The sequence below is a fragment of the Cuculus canorus genome, chromosome 33 (assembly GCF_017976375.1).
Source record: "Cuculus canorus isolate bCucCan1 chromosome 33, bCucCan1.pri, whole genome shotgun sequence".
NCBI classification, from domain to species: domain Eukaryota; kingdom Metazoa; phylum Chordata; class Aves; order Cuculiformes; family Cuculidae; genus Cuculus; species Cuculus canorus.
This window is the reverse complement of record NC_071433.1, coordinates 1,077,284-1,100,310: the sequence shown is the minus strand read 5'-3', so window position 1 is coordinate 1,100,310 and position 23,027 is coordinate 1,077,284. Positions and strand designations below refer to the sequence as shown.

The 23,027-nt window shown below is 63.3% G+C and overlaps 2 protein-coding genes across 2 annotated transcripts; one reads left to right on the top strand and one right to left on the bottom strand.

Annotated features, from left to right (window-relative positions):
- The first annotated feature begins 1,083 nt into the window (after nucleotides 1-1,083).
- MYH14 (myosin heavy chain 14) lies at nucleotides 1,084-17,158 on the top strand. Its single transcript, XM_054052321.1, has 10 exons — nucleotides 1,084-1,138; nucleotides 2,224-2,274; nucleotides 2,827-2,988; nucleotides 3,999-4,127; nucleotides 4,289-4,377; nucleotides 8,071-8,173; nucleotides 10,051-10,247; nucleotides 12,563-12,671; nucleotides 14,714-14,886; nucleotides 16,609-17,158. Exons 1-10 carry the CDS (start codon nucleotides 1,088-1,090, stop codon nucleotides 16,871-16,873), a joined length of 1,329 nt encoding a protein of 442 aa, XP_053908296.1. The 5' UTR covers nucleotides 1,084-1,087; the 3' UTR covers nucleotides 16,874-17,158.
- A 2,140-nt stretch (nucleotides 17,159-19,298) lies between these two features.
- On the bottom strand, nucleotides 19,299-22,288 carry LOC128849758 (Golgi-associated RAB2 interactor protein 5A-like). Its single transcript, XM_054052301.1, has 3 exons — nucleotides 22,190-22,288; nucleotides 20,927-21,063; nucleotides 19,299-19,473 (listed from the first exon to the last, which is right to left on the bottom strand). The coding sequence occupies exons 1-3, from the start codon at nucleotides 22,262-22,264 to the stop codon at nucleotides 19,299-19,301; spliced, it is 387 nt and encodes a 128-aa protein (XP_053908276.1). The 5' UTR covers nucleotides 22,265-22,288.
- Between the last annotated feature and the right edge of the window lie 739 nt (nucleotides 22,289-23,027).

Here is a 23,027-nt window from a genome sequence, read left to right as displayed (position 1 = left end):
TAGGGATCCCAGAGACCCCCCAATTCCAAGGGGATCCAGGAGACACCCCCAAGTTCCTAAAGGGATCCAGGGGTTCAGGAGCCCCCCCAAATCCCAGTAGCCCCCCCACTTCCAAAGGGATCCAGGAGCCCCCCGAGACTCCAAAGGGACCCCAGAAACCCCCCAATCCAAAGGGATCCAGGAGACCCCCCCCAGTTCCAAAGGGAACCCGGAGAACCCCCAATTCCAAAGGGATCCAGGAGACCCCCCTGAGACTCCAAAGGGACCCCAGAAACCCCCTAATTCCAAGGGGACCCCAGAAACCCCCCCAATTCCAAAGGGACCCCAGAGACCCCCCAATTCCAAGGGGACCCCAGAGAACCCCCAACTCCAATGGGAACCCAGAGACCCCCCCAGTTCCAAAGGGACCCCAGAAACCCCCAATTCCAAAGGGAACCCGGAGACCCCCCCAATTCCAAAGGGAACCCGGAGACCCCCCAAATCCCAAGAGACCCAAGAGCCCCCCCACTTCCAAAGGGATCCAGGAGCCCCCCCCAAATCCCAGGAGCCCCCCCAGTTCCTAAAGGGATCCAGGAGCCCCCCCACTTCTAAAGGGATCCAAGAGCCCCCCCAAATCTCAATAGACCCAGGAGCCCCCCCACTTCCAAAGGGATCCAGGAGCCCCCCCAAATCCCAAGAGACCCCAGAGCCCCCCCACTTCCAAAGGGATCCAAGAGCCCCCCCAAATCCCAAGAGACCCAAGAGCCCCCCCAGTTCCAAAGGGATCCAAGAGCCCCCCCAGAATCCAGAGGCACTCAAGGGCCCCCCCCAGTTCCTAAAGGGCTCCAGGAGCCCCCCCAAATCTCAATAGACCCAGGAGCCCCCCCAAGTTCCTAAAGGGATCCAGGGGTTCAGGAGCCCCCCCAAATCCCAGGAGCCCCCCCCACTTCCAAAGGGGTCCAGGAGCACCCCCAAATTCCAAAGGGATCCAGGGGTTCAGGAGCCCCCCCCAAATCCCAGGAGCCCCCCCAATTCCAAAGGGATCCAAGAGCCCCCCGAGTTCTCTCAGGGTCCCCCCAAAAGCCTCTGCCCCCCCTCAGGTCGCGCTATGGGGGACGACGACAGTGGGGGACAATGGGACCCCCCCCGGGTGACACAGGTGAGTTTGGGGGGGGGGGGGGACACCCCCAAAGGGGTGAGTTGGGGGGTCGCAAGGATTTGGGGGGGGGGTTCAGGTATTCAGGGGGGGACCCCAGGATTTGGGGGAGACTCAGGAGTTTGGGGGGGGACCCAGGATTTGGGGGGGCTCAGGAGTTTGAGGGGGGGGACTCAGGACTTTGGGGGGTCCCCCACTTATTGGGGGGGGGCTTAAGCCTGGGGGGGACCCCCCTTTTTTGTGGCCCCCCCTTTTTTTGGCCCCCCGCCAGTTCCAGGCCTGGAATGAGGTCACGGGGGGGGGGGGGGGGGAATGGAGCCCAGAGAGGCCCCAGAGGGGCCCAAACTGGGCTGAACTGGGCTGAACTGGGACCCCCCCAAAAGAGTGCCCCCCACAATCCCACTGTCCCCCCAAAGAGCCCCCCCAATCCCACTGCCCCCCCCAAAGTGCCCCCCCAATCCCACTGCCCCCCCCAAGAGTGCCCCCCCAATCCCACTGCCCCCCCAAAGAGTGCCCCCCAATCCCACTGCCCCCCCCAAGAGTGCCCCCCCAATCCCACTGCCCCCCCAAAGAGTGCCCCCACAATCCCACTGACCCCCCCAAAAGAGTGCCCCCCACAATCCCACTGCCCCCCCAAAGAGTGCCCCCCAATCCCACTGACCCCCCCAAAGAGTGCCCCCCCACTCCACTGTCCCCCCAAAGAGTGTCCCCCCATCCCACTGCCCCCCAAAGAGTGCCCCCAATCCCACTGCCCCCCCCAAAGTGACCCCCCCAATCCCACTGCCCCCCCAAAGAGTGCCCCCCCAATCCCACTGACCCCCCCAAAGTGACCCCCCCAATCCCACTGCCCCCCCAAAGAGTGCCCCCCCAATCCCACTGACCCCCCAAAGAGTGCCCCCCCAAATCCACTGACCCCCCAAAAAGTGCCCCCCCCGAATCCACTGACCCCCCAAAAAGTGCCCCCCCAATCCCACTGCCCCCCAAAGAGTGTCTCCCCAATCCCACTGACCCCCCCCCAAAGTGCCCCCCCAATCCCATTGACCCCCCCCAAAGAGTGTCCCCCCAATCCCACTGCCCCCCCCCCCCAGGATCGGTACCGGCGGGAGTTGGAGGAGGAGCTTCGGGACCTCAATAACCAGGTGGGCGTGGCCTGAGGGGCTGTCAATCATCTCAGTGGGGCGTGGTCTGGGGTGTCAATCATTCCCAGTGGGCGTGGCTTGGGCTTTCTATGAGCCTGGGTGGGCGTGGCTTGAGACTCTCATTCATCCCAGTGGGCGGAGTCTGGGACTTTCAATGAGTCCAAGTGGGCGGGGCATGAGGCTGCCAATCACAGAAGTGGGCGGGACTTGCGAGCTCACTACTGAGAGTGGGCGGAGCCTGTGGTTATTAAGGATTCCCAGTGGGTGGGGCTTGTGGGTATCAATGATGCCAGTGGGTGGAGCCTATGGATAGCAATGATTCCCAGTGGGCGGGGCTTGTGGGTATCAATGGTTCCCAGTGGGCGGAGCCTATGGATATAAATGATTCCCAGTGGGCGGGGCTTGTGGGTATCACTGATTTCCAGTGGGCGGAGCCTGTTGGTCTCATTGGTCCCAGTGGGCGGAGCCTGTGGCTGTCAGTGTCCCAGTGGGCGTGGCCTGTGGCTGTCAATCACTCAGTGGGCGGGGCCTGCTCTGCGCCCCCCCCTCCAGGTGGCAGCGCTGGGGCGGAGCCTGGCCCTGGAGCGTGGGCGGAGCCTGGCGGCGGGAGGGGCTCTGCGGGCACTGGAGATAGCGGTGGGCGGAGCCGAGGCCCGGGTGGGCGGGGCCTGTCGGGCACGTGACCGAGCCCTGGAGCGCCTGCGCCTGCAGCAGGTAGGGGGGGCTAAAAGGGATGGGCGGGGCTGAAGGGAGTGGGCGGGGCTAAGACAGGGGAGGGGGTCTATGGGAGGTTCTGTGGGTGCTATAGGTGCTTCTATGGGTGCTGTGGGTGGTTCTGTGGGCTCTATGGGTGCTGGGGGGTCCCTATGGGTGCTGGGGGGCTCTATGGGTGCCAGGGGGTCTCTATGGGTGCCGGGGGGCTCTATGGGTGCTGGGGGGGTTTATGGGTGCAGGGGGGCCTCTGTGGGTGCCGGGGGGTCCCTATGGGTGCAGAGGGGCTCTATGGGTGCTGGGGGTCTCTATGGGTGCTGGGGGGTCCCTATGGGTGCTGGGGGGCTCTATGGGTGCTGGGGGGTCTCTATGGGTGCTGGGGAGGCTCTATGGGTGCTGGGGGGTCCCTATGGGTGCTGAGGGGTCTCTATGGGTGCTGGGGGCCTCTATGGGTGCAGGGGGGTCTCTATGGGTGCTGGGGGTTTCTATGGGTGCTGGGGGGTCCCTATGGGTGCTGGGGTCTCTATGGGTGCAGAGGGGTTTCTATGGGTGCTGGGGGGTCCCTATGGGTGCTGGGGGGCTCTATGGGTGCTGGGGGTCTCTATGGGTGCTGGGGGGTCCCTATGGGTGCTGGGGGGGTCTATGGGTGCAGGGGGGCTCTATGGGTGCTGGGGGCTCTCTATGGGTGCTGGGGGGTCTATGGGTGCTGCGGGGGTCTCTATGGGTGCAGAGGGGCTCTATGGGTGCAGGGGGGTCCCTATGGGTGCTGGGGGGTCTATGGGTGCCGGGGGGTCCCTATGGGTGCAGGGGGGTCCCTATGGGTGCAGGGGGGTCTCTATGGGTGCAGGGGGGTCTCTATGGGTGCTGGGGGTCTCTATGGGTGCTGGGGTCTCTATGGGTGCAGAGGGGCTCTATGGGTGCTGAGGGGTCTCTATGGGTGCCGGGGGGTCTATGGGTGCTGGGGGGTCCCTATGGGTGCAGGGGGGGTCTCTATGGGTGCTGCGGTGCCGCAGGAGGCGGGGCAGCAGCTGTGGGCGGAGCTCGAGGCCGCGCGCACCGCCCGGACGGGGGCGGAGCTTCGGGCACAGGAGGCGGAGACGCGGCGTCGCGCCAAAGAGGCGGAGCTTCAGCAGCTGCGGCAGGTGGGCGTGGCTGGCGGAGCCGGGGGGCGGGGCTATGTGGTTATTGCTACGGCTATGGAGGAGTGGGCGGGCGAGTGGGCGGGACTATGATACGGGGGCGTGGTTACGGTGCAGGGGGCGTGGTTAGGTGAGTGGGCGTGGCTTCCCCGTGTCCCCCATAGGCCGTGGCTGCCGCGCAGCGCTCGAGGCGTCGAGCGGAGGAGGAGCGCGATGAGTTCGCTGCTCGCGTGTGCCGTGACCCCCACCCGCCGTGAGCCATAGGGGACCCCATCCTCTGTCCCCTATAGCCCCCACGCCCCATCCCCTATAGCCCCCACGCCCCATCCCCTATAGCCCCCACGCCCCATCCCCTATAGCCCCATACCCCATCCCCTATAGCCCCCACACCCTATCCCCTATAGCCCCCATACCCCGTCCCCTATAACCCCCATACCCCGTCCACTATAGCCCCCATATCCCATCCCCTATAGCCCCCACACCCCATCCCCTATAGCCCCCACACCCCATCCCCTATAGCCCCCACACCCCATCCCCTATAGCCCCAATACCCCATCCCCTATAGCCCCCACACCCCATCCCCTATAGCCCCCATACCCTATCCCCTATAGCCCCCACACCCCATCCCCTATAGCCCCCATACCCCATCCCCTATAGCCCCCATACCCCATCCCCTATAGCCCCAATACCCCATCCCCTATAGCCCCCACACCCCATCCCCTATAGCCCCAATACCCCATCCCCTATAGCCCCCACAGCCCATCCCCTATAGCCCCCACACCCCATCCCCTATAGCCTCCATACCCCATCCCCTATAGCCCCCATACCCCATCCCTTATAGCCCCCACGCCCCATCCCCTATAGCCCCCATACCCCATCCCCTATAGCCCCCATACCCCGTCCCCTATAGCCCCCATACCCCATCCCCTATAGCCCCCACACCCCGTCCCCTATAGCCCCACAATCCATCCCCTATAGCCCCCATACCCCGTCCCCTATAGCCCCCACACCCCGTCCCCTATAGCCCCCATACCCCATCCCCTATAGCCCCCACACCCCATCCCCTATAGCCCCCATACCCCATCCCTTATAGCCCCCACGCCCCATCCCCTATAGCCCCCATACCCCGTCCCCTATAGCCCCCACACCCCATCCCCTATAGCCCCCATGCCCCATCCCCTATAGCCCCCACACCCCAACCCCTATAGCCCCCACAACCCATCCCCTATAGCCCCCATATCCCATCCCTTATAGCCCCCACACCCCATTCCCTATAGCCCCCATACCCCATCCCCTATAGCCCCCACACCCCGTCCCCTATAGCCCCCACACCCCGTCCCCTATAGCCCCCACACCCCATCCCCTATAGCCCCCATACCCCATCCCCTATAGCCCCCATACCCTATCCCCTATAGCCCCCACACCCCATCCCCTATAGCCCCCACACCCCATCCCCTATAGCCCCACACCCCATCCCCTATAGCCCCCATACCCCATCCCCTATAGCCCCCACACCCCATCCCCCATAGCCCCCACACCCCCTCCCCTATAGCCTCCATACCCCGTCCCTTATAGCCCCCATACCCCATCCCCCATAGCCCCCACACCCCATCCCCCATAGCCCCCACACCCCCTCCCCTATAGCCTCCATACCCCGTCCCCTATAGCCTCCATACCCCATCCCCTACAGCCCCACGCCCCATCCCCTATAGCCCCCATACCCCATCCCCTATAATCCCTATAGCCTATTCCCTATAGCCCCCATACCCCATCCCCTATAGCCCCATACCCCATCCCCTATAGCCCCCACGCCCCATCCCCTATAGCCCCCATACCCTGTCCCCTATAGCCCCCACACCCCATCCCTTACAGCCCCCACACCCCGTCCCCTATAGCCCCCACACCCCATCCCCTATAGCCCCCATACCTCGTCCCCTATAGCCCCCACACCCCATCCCTTACAGCCCACACACCCCGTCCCCTATAGCCCCCATACCCCATCCCCTATAGCCCCCACACCCCGTCCCCTATAGCCCCCATACCCCATCCCCTATAGCCCCCATATCCCATCCCCTATAGCCCCCATACCCTATCCCCTATAGCCCCCATGCCCCATCCCCTATAGCCCCCACACCCCATCCCCTATAGCCCCCATGCCCCATCCCCTATAGCCCCCACACCCCATCCCCTATAGCCCCCACGCCCCATCCCCTATAGCCCCCATACCCCATCCCCTATAGCCCCCACACCCCATCCCCTATAGCCCCCATACCCCGTCCCCTATAGCCCCCACACCCCATCCCTTACAGCCCCCACACCCCATCCCCTATAGCCCCCATGCCCCATCCCCTATAGCCCCCACACCCCATCCCCTATAGCCCCCACGCCCCATCCCCTATAGCCCCCATACCCCATCCCCTATAGCCCCCACACCCCATCCCCTATAGCCCCCATACCCCATCCCCTATAGCCCCCACACCCCATCCCCTATAGCCCCCACACCCCATCCCCTATAGCCCCCACACCCCATCCCCTATAGCCCCCATACCTCGTCCCCTATAGCCCCCACACCCCATCCCTTACAGCCCACACACCCCGTCCCCTATAGCCCCCATACCCCATCCCCTATAGCCCCCACACCCCGTCCCCTATAGCCCCCATACCCCATCCCCTATAGCCCCCACACCCCGTCCCCTATAGCCCCCATACCCCGTCCCCTATAGCCCCCATATCCCATCCCCTATAGCCCCCACGCCCCATCCCCTATAGCCCCCATACCCCATCCCCTATAGCCCCCACACCCCATCCCCCATAGCCCCCACACCCCATCCCCCATAGCCCCCACACCCCATCCCCTATAGCCCCCATACCCCATCCCTTATAGCCCCCATACCCCGTCCCCTATAGCCCCCATGCCCCATCCCCTATAGCCCCCACAACCTATTCCCTATAGCCCCCATACCCCATCCCCTATAGCCCCCATAGCGTATCCTCTACAGCCCCCAGGGTGGGTCCCCTATAGCCCCCACACCCCGTCCCCTATAGCCCCCACACCCCATCCCCTATAGCCCCCACACCCCGTCCCCTATAGCCCCCACACCCCGTCCCCTATAGCCCCCATACCCCATCCCCTATAGCCCCCACACCCCGTCCCCTATAGCCCCCACACCCCGTCCCCTATAGCCCCCATACCCCGTCCCCTATAGCCCCACAATCCATCCCCTATAGCCCCCATACCCCATCCCCTATAGCCCCCACACCCCGTCCCCTATAGCCCCCATACCCCGTCCCCTATAGCCCCCATACCCCATCCCCTATAGCCCCTATAGCCCCCATACCCCATCCCCTATAGCCCCCATACCCCATCCCCTATAGCCCCCACACCTCGTCCCTTATAGCCCCCATACCCCATCCCCTATAATCCCTATAGCCTATTCCCTATAGCCCCCACACCCCGTCCCCTATAGCCCCCACACCCCATCCCCTATAGCCCCCATATCCCATCCCTTATAGCCCCCATACCCCATCCCCTATAGCCCCTATAGCCCCCATACCCCATCCCCTATAGCCCCCACACCCCATCCCCTATAGCCCCCATACCCCGTCCCCTATAGCCCCCATACCCCATCCCCTATAGCCCCTATAGCCCCCATACCCCATCCCCTATAGCCCCCACAGCCTATTCCCTTATAGCCCCCATACCCCATCCCCTATAGCCCCCATACCCCATCCCCTATCACCCCCATAGCGTATCCCCTATAGCCCCCATAGTGTATCCCCTATAGCCCCCAGGGTGGGTCCCCTATAGCCCCCATAATGTATCCCCTACAGCCCCCAGGGTGGGTCCCCTATAGCCCCCATAGTGTATCCCCTATCACCCCCATAGCGTATCCCCTATAGCCCCCAGGGTGGGTCCCCTATAGCCCCTATGGCTCATCCCCTATAGGTGCCGAGCCCTCCCGGACCCCGCGGGGCTGCGGGCGGCGTTGGTGGAGCTGCGGGAGCACAACCGAGAGCTGCAGCAGCGCCTGCAGCAGCGCCTCAGCCAGGTCGGCACCTATGGGGGCCATAGGGGGCACCCACGGGCGAGGACAGAGCCACCGAGGGTGCTGTGGGTGCTATAGGTGGCTCGATGGGTGGCGCTGTGGGTGCTATAGTGGCTCTATGGGTGATGCTCTGGGTGCTATAGTGGCTCTATGGGTGACGCTGCGGATGCAGTGAATGCTGTGGGTGCTATAATGGCTCTATAGGTGACGCTGTGGGTGCTATAGTGGCTCTATGGGTGATGATACAGATGCTTTGGGTGCTATAGTGACTCTATGGGTGACACTGTGGGTGCTGTGGGCACTATAGTGGCTCTATGGGTGACGCTGTGGGTGCTATAGTGGCTCTATGGGTGGTGCTGTGGGCACTATAGTGGCTCTGTGGGTGACACTGTGGGTGCTGTGGGTGCTATAGTGTCTCTATGGGTGACTCTGTGAGTGCTGTGGGTGCTATAAGTGGTTCTATGGGTGACACTGTGGGTGCTGTGGGTGCTATAGTGGCTCTATAGGTGACGCTGTGGGTGCTATAGTGGCTCTATGGGTGACTCTGTGGGTGCTGTGGGTGCTATAGTGGCTCTATGGGTGACGCTGTGGGTGCTGTGGGTGCTACAGCGGCTCTATGGGTGACTGTGGGTGCTATAGGTGGTTCTATGGGTGACTCTGTGCGTGCTGTGGGTGCTACAGTGGCTCTATGGGTGGTGCTGTGGGCGCTATAGTGGCTCTGTAGGTGACGCTGTAGATGCTGTGGGTGCTATAGTGGCTCTATGGGTGATGCTGTGGGTGCTATAGTGGCTCTATGGGTGATGATACAGATGCTATGGGTGCTATAGTGGCTCTATGGGTGATGCTGTGGGTGCTATAGGTGGTTCTATGGGTGACTCTGTGGGTGCTATAGTGGCTCTATGGGTGACGCTGTGGGTGCTGTGGGTGCTATAGTGGCTCTATGGGTGACGCTGTGGGTGCTGTGGGTGCTATAGTGGCTCTATGGGTGATGATACAGATGCTTTGGGTGCTATAGTGGCTCTATGGGAGACGCTGTGGGTGCTGTGGGTGCTATAGTGGCTCTATGGGTGATGATACAGATGCTTTGGGTGCTATAGTGGCTCTATGGGTGACTGTGGGTGCTATAGGTGGTTCAGCGGGTGACGCTGTGGGTGCTACAATGGCTCTATGGGTGATGCTGTGGGTGCTATAGTTGCTCTATGGGTGACTCTGTGGGTGCTGTGGGTGCTATAAGTGGTTCTATGGGTGACACTGTGGGTGCTGTGGGTGCTATAGTGGCTCTATAGGTGACGCTGTGGGTGCTATAGTGGCTCTATGGGTGACGCTGTGGGTGCTGTGGGTGCCATAGGTGGTTCTATGGGTAACACTGCAGGTGCTGTGGGTGCTATAGTGGCTCTATGGGTGATGATACAGATGCTTTGGGTGCTATAGTGACTCTATGGGTGATGCTGTGGGTGCTGTGGGCACTATAGTGGCTCTATGGGTGACGCTGTGGGTTCTATAGGTGGATCTATGGGTGACGCTGTGGGTGCTATAGTGGCTCTATGGGTGACACTATGGGTGCTGTGGGTGCTGTGGGTGCTACAGTGGCTCTATGGGTGACTCTGTGGGTGCTATAGTGGCTCTATGGGTGACGCTGCAGATGTAGTGAATGCTGTGGGTGCTATAGTGGCTCTATGGGTGACTCTGCAGGTGCTGTGGGTGCTACAGTGGCTCTATGGGTGACTCTGTGGGTGCTATAGTGGCTCTGTGGGTGATGATACAGATGCTGTGGGTGCTACAGCGGCTCTATGGGTGACGCTGGGTGCTATAGGTGCTATAGGTGGCTCTATAGGTGGCTCTATGGGTGCAGCGCCCCGACTCTGCCCCGTTGCCCGCAGGCTGAGGAGCTGCGGCGGGCGCTGGCGGCGGCGGGGACGCGGGCGCAGGATGCGGCCAGGGCTCAGGCCCGCTTGCAGGAGGAGCAGCGGGTGCTGCGGGGGCGGCTGCAGCACCCATGGGTGCCCACGGGCCCCGCCGAGGCCGCGCTCCGCGCCCGCTGCCTCCACCTCCAGGAGCTCCTGCACCGCGAGGCTGGGTGAGGGGGGGCCCTGGGGGGGTTTTGGGGGGCTCTAAGGGGGGTTTGGGAAGCCCTGGGGGGCTCTAAGGGGGATTTTGGGGGGCTCTAAGGGGGGTTTTGGGGGGCTCCAGGGGGGTTTTGGGGGGCCCTGGGGGACTCAGGGGGGGGTTGAGGGGCTCCAGGGGAGGTTTGGGGGGCTCCAGGGGGGTTTGGGGGGCTCTAAGGGGGGTTTTGGGGGGCCCTGGGGGGGGTTGGGGGGCCCTAGGTGGAATTTTGGGGGGCTCTGGGGGGGTTTTGGGGGGCTCTAGGGGGGGTTTGGGGGACTCCAGAGGGTTTTGGGGGGCTCTAGGGGGGATTTTGGGGGGCCCTGGGGGGCTCTAGGGGGGGTTTGGGGGGCCCTGGGGGGAGTTTGGGGGGCTCCAGGGGGGGGTGGGGGGCTCTAGGGGGGATTTGGGGGGCTCTAGGGGAGGGTTTGGGGGCTCCAAGGGGGAGTTTGGGGGCCCTGGGGCGTTTGGGGGGGCTCCAGGGGGGTTTGGGGAGCCCTGGGGGGGTTTGGGGGACTCTAAGGGGGATTTTGGGGGGCTCTAGGGGGGGTTTGAGGGGCTCTAGGGGGGGTTTGGGGGGCCCTGGGGGGAGTTTGGGGGGCTCCAGGGGGGGTTGGGGGGCTCTAGGGGAGGCTTTGGGGGCTCTGAGGGGGTTTGGGGGGCCTGGGGGTGGTTTGGGGGGGCTCCAGGGGGGTTTGGGGGTGACGTGGGGCACCTATGGGTGCTGCGGGGTGATGAGAGACCCGATAGAGCCCAACCAGGTGACCGCGGGGTGACCATGGGTGGCACTGGGATGGGTTTGGGGGTGACATGGGGGTGCTATGGGGTGGCATGGGGCACCCATGGGTGACAAGGGACACCCCTGGGTGCTGCGGGGGGTGACATGGGGCACCCATGGGTGCTGTGGGGTGATGACAAACCCCATAGAACCCAACCAGGAGACCTCGGGGTGACCATGGGTGGCACTGGGATGGGTTTGGGGGTGACATGGGGGTGCTATGGGGTGACGTGGGGCACCCCTGGGTGCTATAGGGGTGACATGGGGCACCCATAGGTGCTGTGGGATGATGACAAACCCCATAGAACCCAACCAGGTGACCTCAGGGTGACCATGGGTGGCACTGGGATGGGTTTAGGGGTGACATAGGGGTGCTATGGGGTGACGTGGGGCACCCATGGGTGACAAGGGACAACCCTGGGTGCTATGGGGGGTGACGTGGGGCACCTGTGGGCGCTGTGATGCACCCATGGGTGCTGTGGGATGATGACAAACCCCATAGAACCCAACCAGGTGATCTCGGGGTGACCATGGGTGGCACTGGGATGGGTTTGGGGGTGACATGGGGCACCCCTGGGTGCTATAGGGGGTGACGTGGGGCTCCTATGGGTGCTGTGGTACACCCATGGGTGCTATGAGGTGATGACAAACCCCATAGAACCCAACCAGGTGACCTCGGGGTGACCATGGGTGGCACTGGGATGGGTTTGGGGGTGACATGGGGCACCTATGGGTGCTGTGGGGTGACATGGGGCACCCCTGGGTGCTATAGGGGGTGACGTGGGGCACCTATGGGTGCTGTGGGGTGATGACAGACCCCATAGAGCCCAACCAGGTGACCTCGGGGTGACCATGGGTGGCACTGGGATGGGTTTGGGGGTGACATGGGGCACCCATGGGTGGTATAGGGGGTGACATGGGGCACCCCTGGGTGCTATGGGGAATCTATGGGTGCTGTGGGGCACCCATGGGTGCTATGGGGTGATGACAAACCCCATAGAACCCAACCAGGAGACCTCAGGGTGACCACGGGTGGCCCTGGGATGGGTTTGGGGGTGCTGTGGGGTGACGTGGGGCACCCCTGGGTGCTGTGGGGCACCCCTGGGTGCCATGGGGGGGGGTGACCTGGGGCACCTATGGGTGCTATGGGGTGATGACAAACCCCATAGAACCCAATCAGGAGACCTCGGGGTGACCATGGGTGGCACTGGGATGGGTTTAGGGGTGACCTGGGGCACCTATGGGTGCTATAGGGGGTGACATGGGGCACCTATGGGTGCTGTGGGGTGACATGGGGCACCCATGGGTGCTATAGGGGGTGACATGGGGCACCTATGGGTGCTGTGGGGTGACATGGGGCACCCATGGGTGCTATGGGGTGATGACAAACCCCATAGAACCCAACCAGGAGACCTCAGGGTGACCATGGGTGGCCCTGGGATGGGTTTGGGGGTGCTATGGGGTGACGTGGGGCACCCCTGGGTGCTATGGGGTGTCCCGGGTCCCCGCAGGGCGCGGGTGGCGCTGGCGCGGGCGGCGCGGGTGACGGGGCGGCGCCTGCGGCTGATGGCGGCCGAGGCCGAGGAGCAGCGCCTGCGGGGGGAGCGCCACCGCCGGCAGGTGGGGGACAACCCGGGGGGTCCCCAATTTCCCCAAATGGGTCCCCAATGTCCCCCCCATGGCCCCAACCGGGGACCCAATGTCCCCCCCATGGCCCCCTTCCCACTGTTCCCCATGTCCTCATGTCCGCTGTCCCCGTGTCACTCACAGTGTCCCACGTCCCACGTCCCCCATCCCTATGTCCCCCATCGTGGTGTCACCCATCCTGGTGTCACCCATCCCCATGTCCCCATGTCCCCCATCCCAGTATCCGTGTCCCCATCCCCATGTCCCCCATCCCAGTTTCCATGTCCCCAACCCAGTGTCCCCATCCTCATGTCCCCATGTCCCATCCCCATGTCCCCTACCATGTCCCCCATCCCCGTGTCCCCATGTCCCCATCCTTGTGTCCCCATCCCTGTTTCCATGTCCCCATCCCTGTGTCCCCATGTCCCCTATCCCCATGTCCCCTATCCCTGTGTCCCCATTCTTGTGTCCCTGTGTCCCCCATCCCCATGTCCCCATGTCCCCCATCCGTGTCCTCCATCCCCATGTCCCCATGTCCCTCGTCCCCATGTCCCCCATCCCTGTGTCCGTGTCCCCATCCTTGTGTCCCCCATCCCCGTGTCCCCATGTCCCTCGTCCCCATGTCCCCCATCCCAGTGTCCATGTCCCCATCCCTATGTCCCCATCCCAGTGTCCGTGTCCCCACGTCCCCCATCCCTGCCCCCGTGTCCCCATCCAAAAGTTCCCATCCCAGTGTCTGTGTCCCCATCCCTGTGTCCCCATTGTGTCCCCATGTCCCCCATCCTCATGTCCCCACCCCCATGTCCCCCATCCCCGTGTCCCCACGTCCCCAATCCCAGTGTCCATGTCCCCATCCCTGTATCCCCCATCTCTGTGTCCCCATCCTCATGTCCCCATGTCCCCATCCCCATGTCCCCCATCCCTGTGTCCCCACGTCCCCCATCCCCGTCCCCATGTCCCCATCCCCATGTCCCCCATCCCAGTGTCTGTGTCCCCATCCCTGTGTCCCCATGTCCCCTGTCCCCAATCCCCATGTCCCCCATCTCCTTGTCCCCATCCTCATGTCCCCTGTCCCCATGTCCCCCATCCCAGTGTCCGTGTCCCCATTCCTGTGTCCCCATCCTTGTGTCCCCATTTCCCCATGTCCCCCATCCCCATGTCCCCATGTCCCCTATCCCAGTGTCCCCCATCCCTGTGTCCCTGCGTCCCCTATCCATGTCCCCCTATTCTCGTGTCCCCATGTCCCCATCCCCATGTCCCCATCCTCGTGTCCCCATGTCTTCCATCCCCATATCCCCGTGTCCCCATCCCCATGTCCCCATCCTCATGCCCCTATGTCCCCATCCCAGTGTCCCCCACCATGTCCCCCATCCCTGTGTCCCCACGTCCCCCATCCCCGTCCCCATGTCCCCATCCCTGTGTCCCCTATCACTGTGTCCCCATGTCCCCCATCCCTGTGTCCCCAATCCCAGTGTCCCCACGTCCCCCATCCCAGTGTCTGTGTCCCCATCCTTGTGTCCCCATGTCCCCCATCCCCGTGTCCCCAATCCCAGTGTCCCCATGTCCCCCATCCTCATGTCCCCATATCTCCTATCCCCATGTCCCCATGTCCCCGTGTCCCCATCCCCATGTCCCCCTGTCCCCATCCCTGTGTCCCCCATCCTCATGTCCCCATGTTCCCCGTCCCCATGTCCCCCATCCCTGTGTCCCCCATCTCTGTGTCCCCATCCCTGTGTCCCCCATCCCATCCCCGTGTCCCCATGTCCCCCATCCTCATGTCCCCCATCCCAGTGTCCTTGTCCCCATTACCGCGTCCCCATGTCCCCCTATCCCCGTGTCCCCCATCCCAGTGTCCCCATGTCCCCCATCCCCGTCCCCATGTCCCCATCCCTGTGTCCCCCATCTCTGTGTCCCCATGTCCCCCATCCCAGTGTCCCCATGTCCCCCATCCCCATGTCCCCATGTCCCCATCTCTCTGTCCCCCGTCCCCCCCGGTGTCCCCCCCCCCGGGGTGACTGACGGTGTCCCCTCCGCAGGCGGAGGCGGTGGAGGCGTCGGCGGTGGCTCTGGGGCAGCGCGTGGCGGCGGTGGCGTTGGGGACGGCGCGGGAGGAGGCGCAGCGGCAGCGGCTGCAGAGAGCGCTCGACGCCCTCGGGGACGGCGCCGCCCACACCGCGCGGCGCGTGGCGGCTCTGCGCGCGCGCCTCAGGTCCGCCCTATAGCGCCCTATAGCGCCCTATGGGCTCCTATAGCGCCCTATGGACTCTATAGCACCCTATGGGCCCCTATAGCGCCCTATGGACTCCTATAGCGCCCTATGGCCTCTATAGCGCCTTATAGACTCCTGGAGCACCCTATGGGCCCTATAGCGCCCTATAAACTCCTATAGCACCCTATGGGCCCCTATAGCGCCCTATGGACTCCTATAGCGCCCTATGGGCCCCTATAGTGCCCTATAGCGCCCTATGGACTCTATAGCGCCCTATGGGCCCCTATAGTGCCCTATAGCGCCCTATGGACTCCTATAGCGCCCTATGGACTCTATAGCGCCCTATGGACTCTATAGCGCCCTATGGGCCCCTATAGTGCCCTATAGCGCCCTATGGACTCTATAGCACTCTATAGCGCCCTATAGACTCCTGGAACACCTATGGGCCCTATAGCATCCTATAAACTCCTATAGCACCCTATAGACTCCTGAAGCACCCTATGGGCCCTATAGCGCCCTATAGCACCCTATGGGCCCTATAGCACCCTACAGACTCCTATAGCACCCTGAGCACCCTATGGACTCCTGGAGCACCCTATGGGCCCTATAGCACCCTATAGACTCCTGGAGCACCCTATGAGCCCTATAGTGCCCTATAGACTCCTATAGCGCCCTATGGACTCCTGGAGCACCCTATGGGTCCTACGGCACCCTATGGGCTCTATAGACTCCTGGAGCACCCTATGGGCCCTATAGCACCCTATAGACTCCTATAGCACCCTATAGACTCCTGGAGCACCCTATAGACTCCTATAGCACCCTATGGGCCCTATAACACCCTATAGACTCCTATAGTACCCTATGGACCCTATAACACCCTATAGACTCCTGGAGCACCTTATGGGCCCTATAAACTCCTGGAGAACCCTATGGGCCCTAGAGCACCCTATGGACTCCTATAGCACCCTATGGGCCCTATAGCGCCCTATAGACTCCTGGAGCGCCCTATGGGCCCTATAGCACCCTATAGACTCCTATAGCACCCTGTGCGCCCTAAAGACTCCTGGAGCACCCTATAGACTCCTGGAGCACCCTATGGGCCTTATAGCACCCTATGGGCCCTATAGACTCCTGGAGCACTCTATGGGCCCTATAGCGCCCTATAGACTCCTGGAGCACCCTATGGGCCCTATAGACTCCTGGAGCACCCTATGGGCTCCTGTAGCACCCTATAGGCCCTATAGCACCCTATGGACTCCTATAGAACCCTATGGACTCCTATAGCGCCCTATGGGCTCCTATAGAACTCTATGGGCTCTACAACACCCTCTGGGCCCCTATAGGGCCCTATAGACTCCTATAGGAGGTCAATGGGGTATTATGGGATGGGAGGGCTGAGGGGGGAGGGGCCTACGGGCTATTATGGGATGGAGGGGCTGTGCCGAGGGGGCTCTATGGGCTATTATGGGATGGAGGGGCTGTGCCGAGGGGGCTCTATGGGCTATTATGGGATGGAGGGGCTGTGCCGAGGGGTCTCTATGGGCTATTATGGGATGGAGGGGCTGTGCCGAGGGGTCTCTATGGGCTATTATGGGACATTGGGGTGGGCTGTAAGGGGGGGGGTGTGGTATTATGGGATGGAGGAGCGCTGAAAGGCGCTCTGCGGGGATATTATGGGATGGCGGCGCCTCCGGAAAAGCCCCCAATTGAACCTCCTCCCAGGTGTGACCCTCTGACACTGACCCGCACGGTGCGACGGATGCTGCGAGAGGAGGAGGAGGACGAGGACGAGGACGAAGACGAAGATGGGGACACCGTGACCCCAACTTGGACCCTCCTGGAGATCCCCTCCGGCTCCGGGGGGGACCCCAAAACCACCCCCAAAGAGTCCTGTGAAAAGGAAACGCTGAAAGAGGGGGACCCCAAAAGCAGCTCCTGTTCTGGGGGGAGCCTTGAAACCGCCTCCAGTTCGGGGGGGGAGCCTTGAAACCGCCCCCATCCCCGGGAGGAGCCCCAAAACTGCCCTCAGCGCTGATGGGGGGTCCCCAAAACCACTTCCATTCCCTGTAGGAGCCCCAAAACTGCTCTCAGCTCTGGTGGAGGGTCCCCAAAACCACCCCCATGCCCTGGAGGAGCCCCCAAACTGCCCTCAGCGCCAGTGGGGGGTCCCCAAAACCGCCCCCATTCCCTGGAGGAGCCCCCAAACTGCCCTCAGCGCCGGTGGGGGGTCCCCAAAATCACTCCCATCCCCTGTAGGAGTCCCCAAAGTGCCCTCAGCGCTGGTGGGGGTCCCCAAAACCACTTCCATTCCCTATAGGAGCCCCCAAACTGCCCTCAGCGCTGGTGGGGGGTCCCCAAAACCACTTCCATTCCCTATAGGAGCCCCCAAACTGCCCTCAGCGCTGGTGGGGGGTCCCCAAAACCACTTCCATTCCCTATAGGAGCCCCCAAAGTGCCCTCAGCCCTGGTGGGGGGTCCCCAAAACCACTCCCATCCCCTGGAGGAGCCCCCAAACTGCTCTCTGCTCCGGTGGGGGGTCCCCAAAACCACTCCCATCCTCTGTAGGAGCCCCCAAACTGCCCTTAGCGCTGGTGGGGGGTCCCCAAAACCACTCCCATCCCCTGGAGGAGCCCCCAAACTGCCCTCAGCCCTGGTGGGGGGTCCCCAAAACCACTCTCATCCCCTGGAGGAGCCCCCAAACTGCCTTCAGCACCAGTGGGGGGTCCCCAAAACCACTCCCATCCCCTGTAGGAGCCCTCAAACCACCCCCAATCTTGGGGGGCGCCCCCCCTTTCTCATTAAAGTGCCTTTTAGATGAATTTAACCCTCAAGTGCCCACAGGTGTCTGAGGGGGGGAGGGGGGGCTGCAAAATAAGGGGGAAAAGCCAAATTCCGCCCCCCCAGGGACCCCTTTGGGAACATTTAGAACCCCCAAAAGCCATTTAGGGACCCCCAGAACCCCTCTAAGACCTCATAGGATCCATTTAGAGCCCCCCAGGACCCTTTTAGGGAACCCCAACTCCCCTCCAGGGACCCCCCAGGACCCCTCTAAGACCCACAGGACCCCTTTAGGGCCCCCCAGGACCCCTCGAAGACCCACAGGACCCCTTTAGGGACCCTCAGGACCCCTTTAGGGCCCCCCAGGACCCCTCGAAGACCCACAGGACCCCTCTAAGACCCACAGGACCCCTCTAAGACCCTCAGGACCCCTTTAGGGCCCCCCAGGACCCCTCTAAGACCCACAGGACCCCTCAAAGACCCAAAGGACCCCTTTAGGGCCCCCCAGGACCCCTCTAAGACCCCCCAGGACCCCTCGAAGACCCAAAGGACCCCTTTAGGGCCCCCCAGGACCCCTCTAAGACCCCCAGGACCCCTCTAAGACTCACAGGACCCCTTTAGGGCCCCCCAGATCTCTTCTAGGGACCCCCCAGGACCCCTCTAAGACCCCCAGGACCCACTTAGGGACCCCCAGGACCCCACTTAGGGACCCCCCAGGACCCCTCTAAGACCCCCAGGACCCCTCTAGAACCCCCAGGACCCCTCAAAGTACCCCTAAAACCTCCTTAGGTACCCCCAGGACTCCTTAGAGTGAACCCCACGATCTCTTTAGGGACCCCCAGGACCTCTTTAGGGACCCCCAGAACCCCTCTAGACACCCCTCCCCCAGGACTTGGGGGGCTCTGGATGGACGTAGCGGGGTCCCTTGTGTCCGTCTGTCCATCCGTGGGGGCTCTGGATAGATTGGGAGGGTCCCTTGTGTCCGTCTGTCTGTCCCGGGGGGCTCTGGATGGACAGAGGAGGGTCCCTTGTGTCCATCTGTCTGTCCTGGGGGGCTCTGGATGGACAGAGGAGGGTCCCTTGTGTCCATCTGTCTGTCCTGGGGGGCTCTGGATAGATTGGGAGGGTCCCTTGTGTCCGTCTGTCCATCCTGGGGGGCTCTGGATAGATTGGGAGGGTCCCTTGTGTCCGTCTGTCTGTCCTGGTGGGATCTGGATGGACAGAGGAGGGTCGCTTGTGTCCGTCTGTCCATCCTGGGGGAGCTCTGGATAGATTGGGAGGGTCCCTTGTGTCTGTCTGTCCATCCTGGGGGGCTTTGGATAGATTGGGAGGGTCCCTTGTGTCCGTCTGTCCATCCTGGGGGGCTCTGGATAGATTGGAAGGGCCCTTTGTGTCCGTCTGTCTGTCCTGGTGGGATCTGGATGGACAGAGGAGGGTCCCTTGTGTCCGTCTGTCCATCCTGGTGGGATCTAGATGGACAGAGGATGGTCCCTTCTGTCCGTCTGTCCATCCACGGGCGTTATGGATGCACAGAGGATGATCCCTTGTGTCCGTCTGTCCTTCTTGGTTGGATCTGGATGGACGGGGGGTTTGTTTACAGCGCGTCTCCCGCGTCCGTCTGTCCATCCCTCTCTTTATTGGGCTCCCAGGAGCCCCAGGAGCCGCACCCAGGAGCCAAAGAGCCGATGGCGGTGGCCGCGCGGCGCCAACAGCCGCAGGTAGAAGGTGCGGCCGGTGGGCAGGCGCGCCCGCAGCTGGTGCCGGTGGTGGCGGCGGACGGACAGACGGACGCAGGACAGGGGCAGCAGCCTAGAGGAGAAAGAATGGAGGAACTGTGGTCAGATACGGCCATGGTGGACGTCCATCCCAACCCCAATGGCCTTCGGACGCTCCGGTGGGCACCAAAACCATCCGCTCGGGGTCGGGAAGGTGAGGGCGAGAGCCGGCGCTTGGTGGGATCCCATCCCTTGGTGGTTCCCATCCCCTGTTGGTTCTCATCCCTTGGTGGCTCCTATCCTTGGTGGATCCATCCCGTTGGTGGTTTCCATCCCTTGGTGGTTCCCATCCTTGCTGGATCCCATCCCTTTGGTGGTTTCCCATCCCTTGGTGGCTCCTATCCTTGGTGGATCCCATCCCTTTGGTGGTTTCCCATCCCTTTGGTGGTTTCCATTGCTTGGTGGATTCCATCCTTGGTGGATCCCATCCCTTGGTGGATCCCATCCCTTGGTGGCTCCTATTCTTGGTGGATCCCATCCCTTTGGTGGTTCCTATCCTTCGTGGATCCCATCCCTTTGGTGGTTTCCATCGCTTGTTGGATCCCATCCCTTGGTGGGTTCCATCCCCTGGTGGTTCTCATCCCTTGGTGGCTCCTATCTTTCTTGGACCCTATCCCATGGCAGATCCCATCCTTGGTGGATCCCATCCCTTGGTAGATCCCATCCTTGGTGGTTCTTAACTCTTGGTGGCTTCCATCCCATGGAGGATCCCATCCCCTGGTGGCTCCTGTCTCTTGTTGGATCCCATCCCCTGGTGGTTCTCATCCCTTGGTGGCTCCTATCCCTGTTGGATCCCATCCCTTTGGTGGATCCCATCCCTTGGTGGCTCCTATCCTTGGTGGATCCCATCCCTTTGGTGGTTTTCATCGTTTGGTGGATCCCATCCCTTGGTGGCTCCTATCTTTCTTGGACCCCATCCCTTGGTGGATCCCATCCCTTGGTGGTTTCCATCCCTTGGTGGCTCCTATCTTTGGTGGCTTCCATCCCATGGAGGATCCCATCCCCTGGTGGTTCTCATCCCTTGATGGGTTCCATATCCTGGTGGATCCCATCCTTGGTGGATCCCATCCCTTGGTGGCTTCCATCCCATGGAGGATCCCATCCCCTGGTGGTTCTCATCCCTTGGTGGGTTCCATATCCTGGTGGATCCCATCCCTTGGTGGATCCCATCCCTTGGTGGCTTCCATCCCATGGAGGATCCCATCCCCTGGTGGATCTCATCCCTTGGTGGATTCCATCCCTCGTTGGATCTCACCCCTGGTGGATCTCATCCCTTGGTGGCTTCCATATCCTGGTGGATCTCATCCCTCGTCGCATCCCACCCCTGTTGGTTCCCATCCTCGTTGGATGCCATCCATTGGTGCTTTCCACCGTTGGCTCCATGGTGGTGGCCTCACCCCACGGATCCAGGCCCAAACCCTTCCCACTCAGCTCTGAGGAGATGGAGGGGGTCCTGGGGGGGTCCACGGGAACTCGGGGGGACTCACGCCAAGAGCCGCAGCTCCTCGGGCTCGGGGGGCGCCAGCGGCAGCGCCAGAACCAGCACGTCCGGAAGTGGCAGGAGGGGGCTGGAGGCCACCACCCCCACCGTGACACGGCCCGCGGGCTCCCCGCTCCACGTCACCTGCGGGGACACGGCGTGAGGGGGGACACGGACACGGGGGGGGGACACCGGGGGGGACATGGAGTGAGGGGGGACAGGGACATGGGGGGGACACGGCGTGAGGGGGGACACGGACACGGGGGGGACACCGGGGGGGACATGGAGCGAGGGGGACGCGAGGGGGACACTAGGGGGACATGGGGGGACACATAGTGAGGGGGGACAGGGACACGGAGGGGATACAGGGGGGACACAGAGTGAGGGGGGATGGGGACATGGGGGGGACATGGGGGGCACAGGGAGTGAGTGGGGACAGGGACACAGGGGGGACATGGGGGGGACACGAGGGGGACACGGAGTGAGGGGGGATGGGGACACAGCGGGGATACGGGGGGGACACGGAGTGAGGGGGGACGGGGACATGGGGGGACACGGAGTGAGGGGGGACAGGGACACGGGGGGACACGGGGGGGACACGGAGTGAGGGGGAATGGGGACACGGGGGGACACGGGGGGAAACGGAGTGAGGGGGGACAGGGACATGGGGGGGACACGGGGGGACACAGAGTGAGGGGGAATGGGGACACGGGGGGACACGGGGGGACACGGAGTGAGGGGGGACAGGGACATGGGGGTATATGGGGGACATGGGGGGACAGGGAGGGGGATATAGGGGACACTGGGGGACAGGGACGGGGGGTATATGGGGAGACAGGGAGGGGACAGGGACATGGGGGGGACACTGGGGGGGATATGGGGGACACTGGGGGACAGGGACAGGGGGGGTATATGGGGGGGACAGGGACATGGGGGGGACACGGGGGGGATAGAGGGCACAGGGAGGGGACAGGGACACAGGTGACATGTGGGGGACACTGGGGGACAGGGACATGGGGGTACATGTGGGCCAGGGAAGGGACAGGGACACTGGGGGGGATAGAGGGGACATTGGGGGACAGGGACATGGGGGGCGGGGGGGGACATGGGGGTATATGGGGGACACAGCGTGAGGGGGACAGGGATATGGGGGGCAGAAGGGGACATGGGGGACGGGGAGGGGACAGGGACACTGGGGGGGGCACAGGGACACCGGGGGGGTGGGGGACAGGGAGGGAGACACAAGGGGACACTGAGGCAGTCCCTGCACCTGCTCGAAGTCACTCTCGAAGAGAGGGCAGTGCCGCAGGTGCCCGAGCTCCAGGCAGCGCGAGAGGCGGCCCATGGCGGGGAGAGGTGACGGAGGGGGGGACACACACCGGGGGGTGACACACACACAGACAACGGGGACACCGGGGGGGGGGGACACACGGAGCCTCCGCTGCCGCCGCTCAAAATGGCGCCCACACGAGCCAAGATGGCGCCCGCGCCTTCGCGCGCCGTAGAGGGCGGGAAAATGCACGTGACCACCACACCGTGCTTAGACACGCCCCCTTCCCTTGGCCACGCCCCCTCGCCGATACGCCGCTGCCCAATGGCCGCGCTTCTTCCCCTCTTGGCCACGCCCCCTTATTTGACCACGCCCTGCCGTTCCCCATTGGCCGCGTGCTCTCTTAGCCCCGCCCCCCGCCTCTTCCCATTGGTCACTGAAACTGATTCCCCCCTCCCCCCCCAGGGAAGGGCTTCTGAGACCCCCAATTCCTAAGGCGGGGGTGGGGGGCGCTCCTCGCACTCCAAATTCCTTCAGGGGGGCCCCAAATCCTTCCTGAGGGGCTCCCCAGGAACCCCAAATTCCTTATGGCCACTTTTGACCACGCCCCCTCCTGCCCCGCGCCTCACTGCCTTGGCCACGCCCCTTCGCTCTCCGCCGCTCCCCATTGGCCCCGCGCCTCCCTTTGGCCCCGCCCCTTCTCTCTCCACCTCCATATTGGCCCCGCCTCTCCCCTTGGCCACGCCCCTTCGCTCTCCGCCGCTCCCCATTGGCCCCGCGCCTCCCCCTTGGCCACGCCCCTTCGCTCTCCGCCGCTCCCCCATTGGCCTCTACCTTT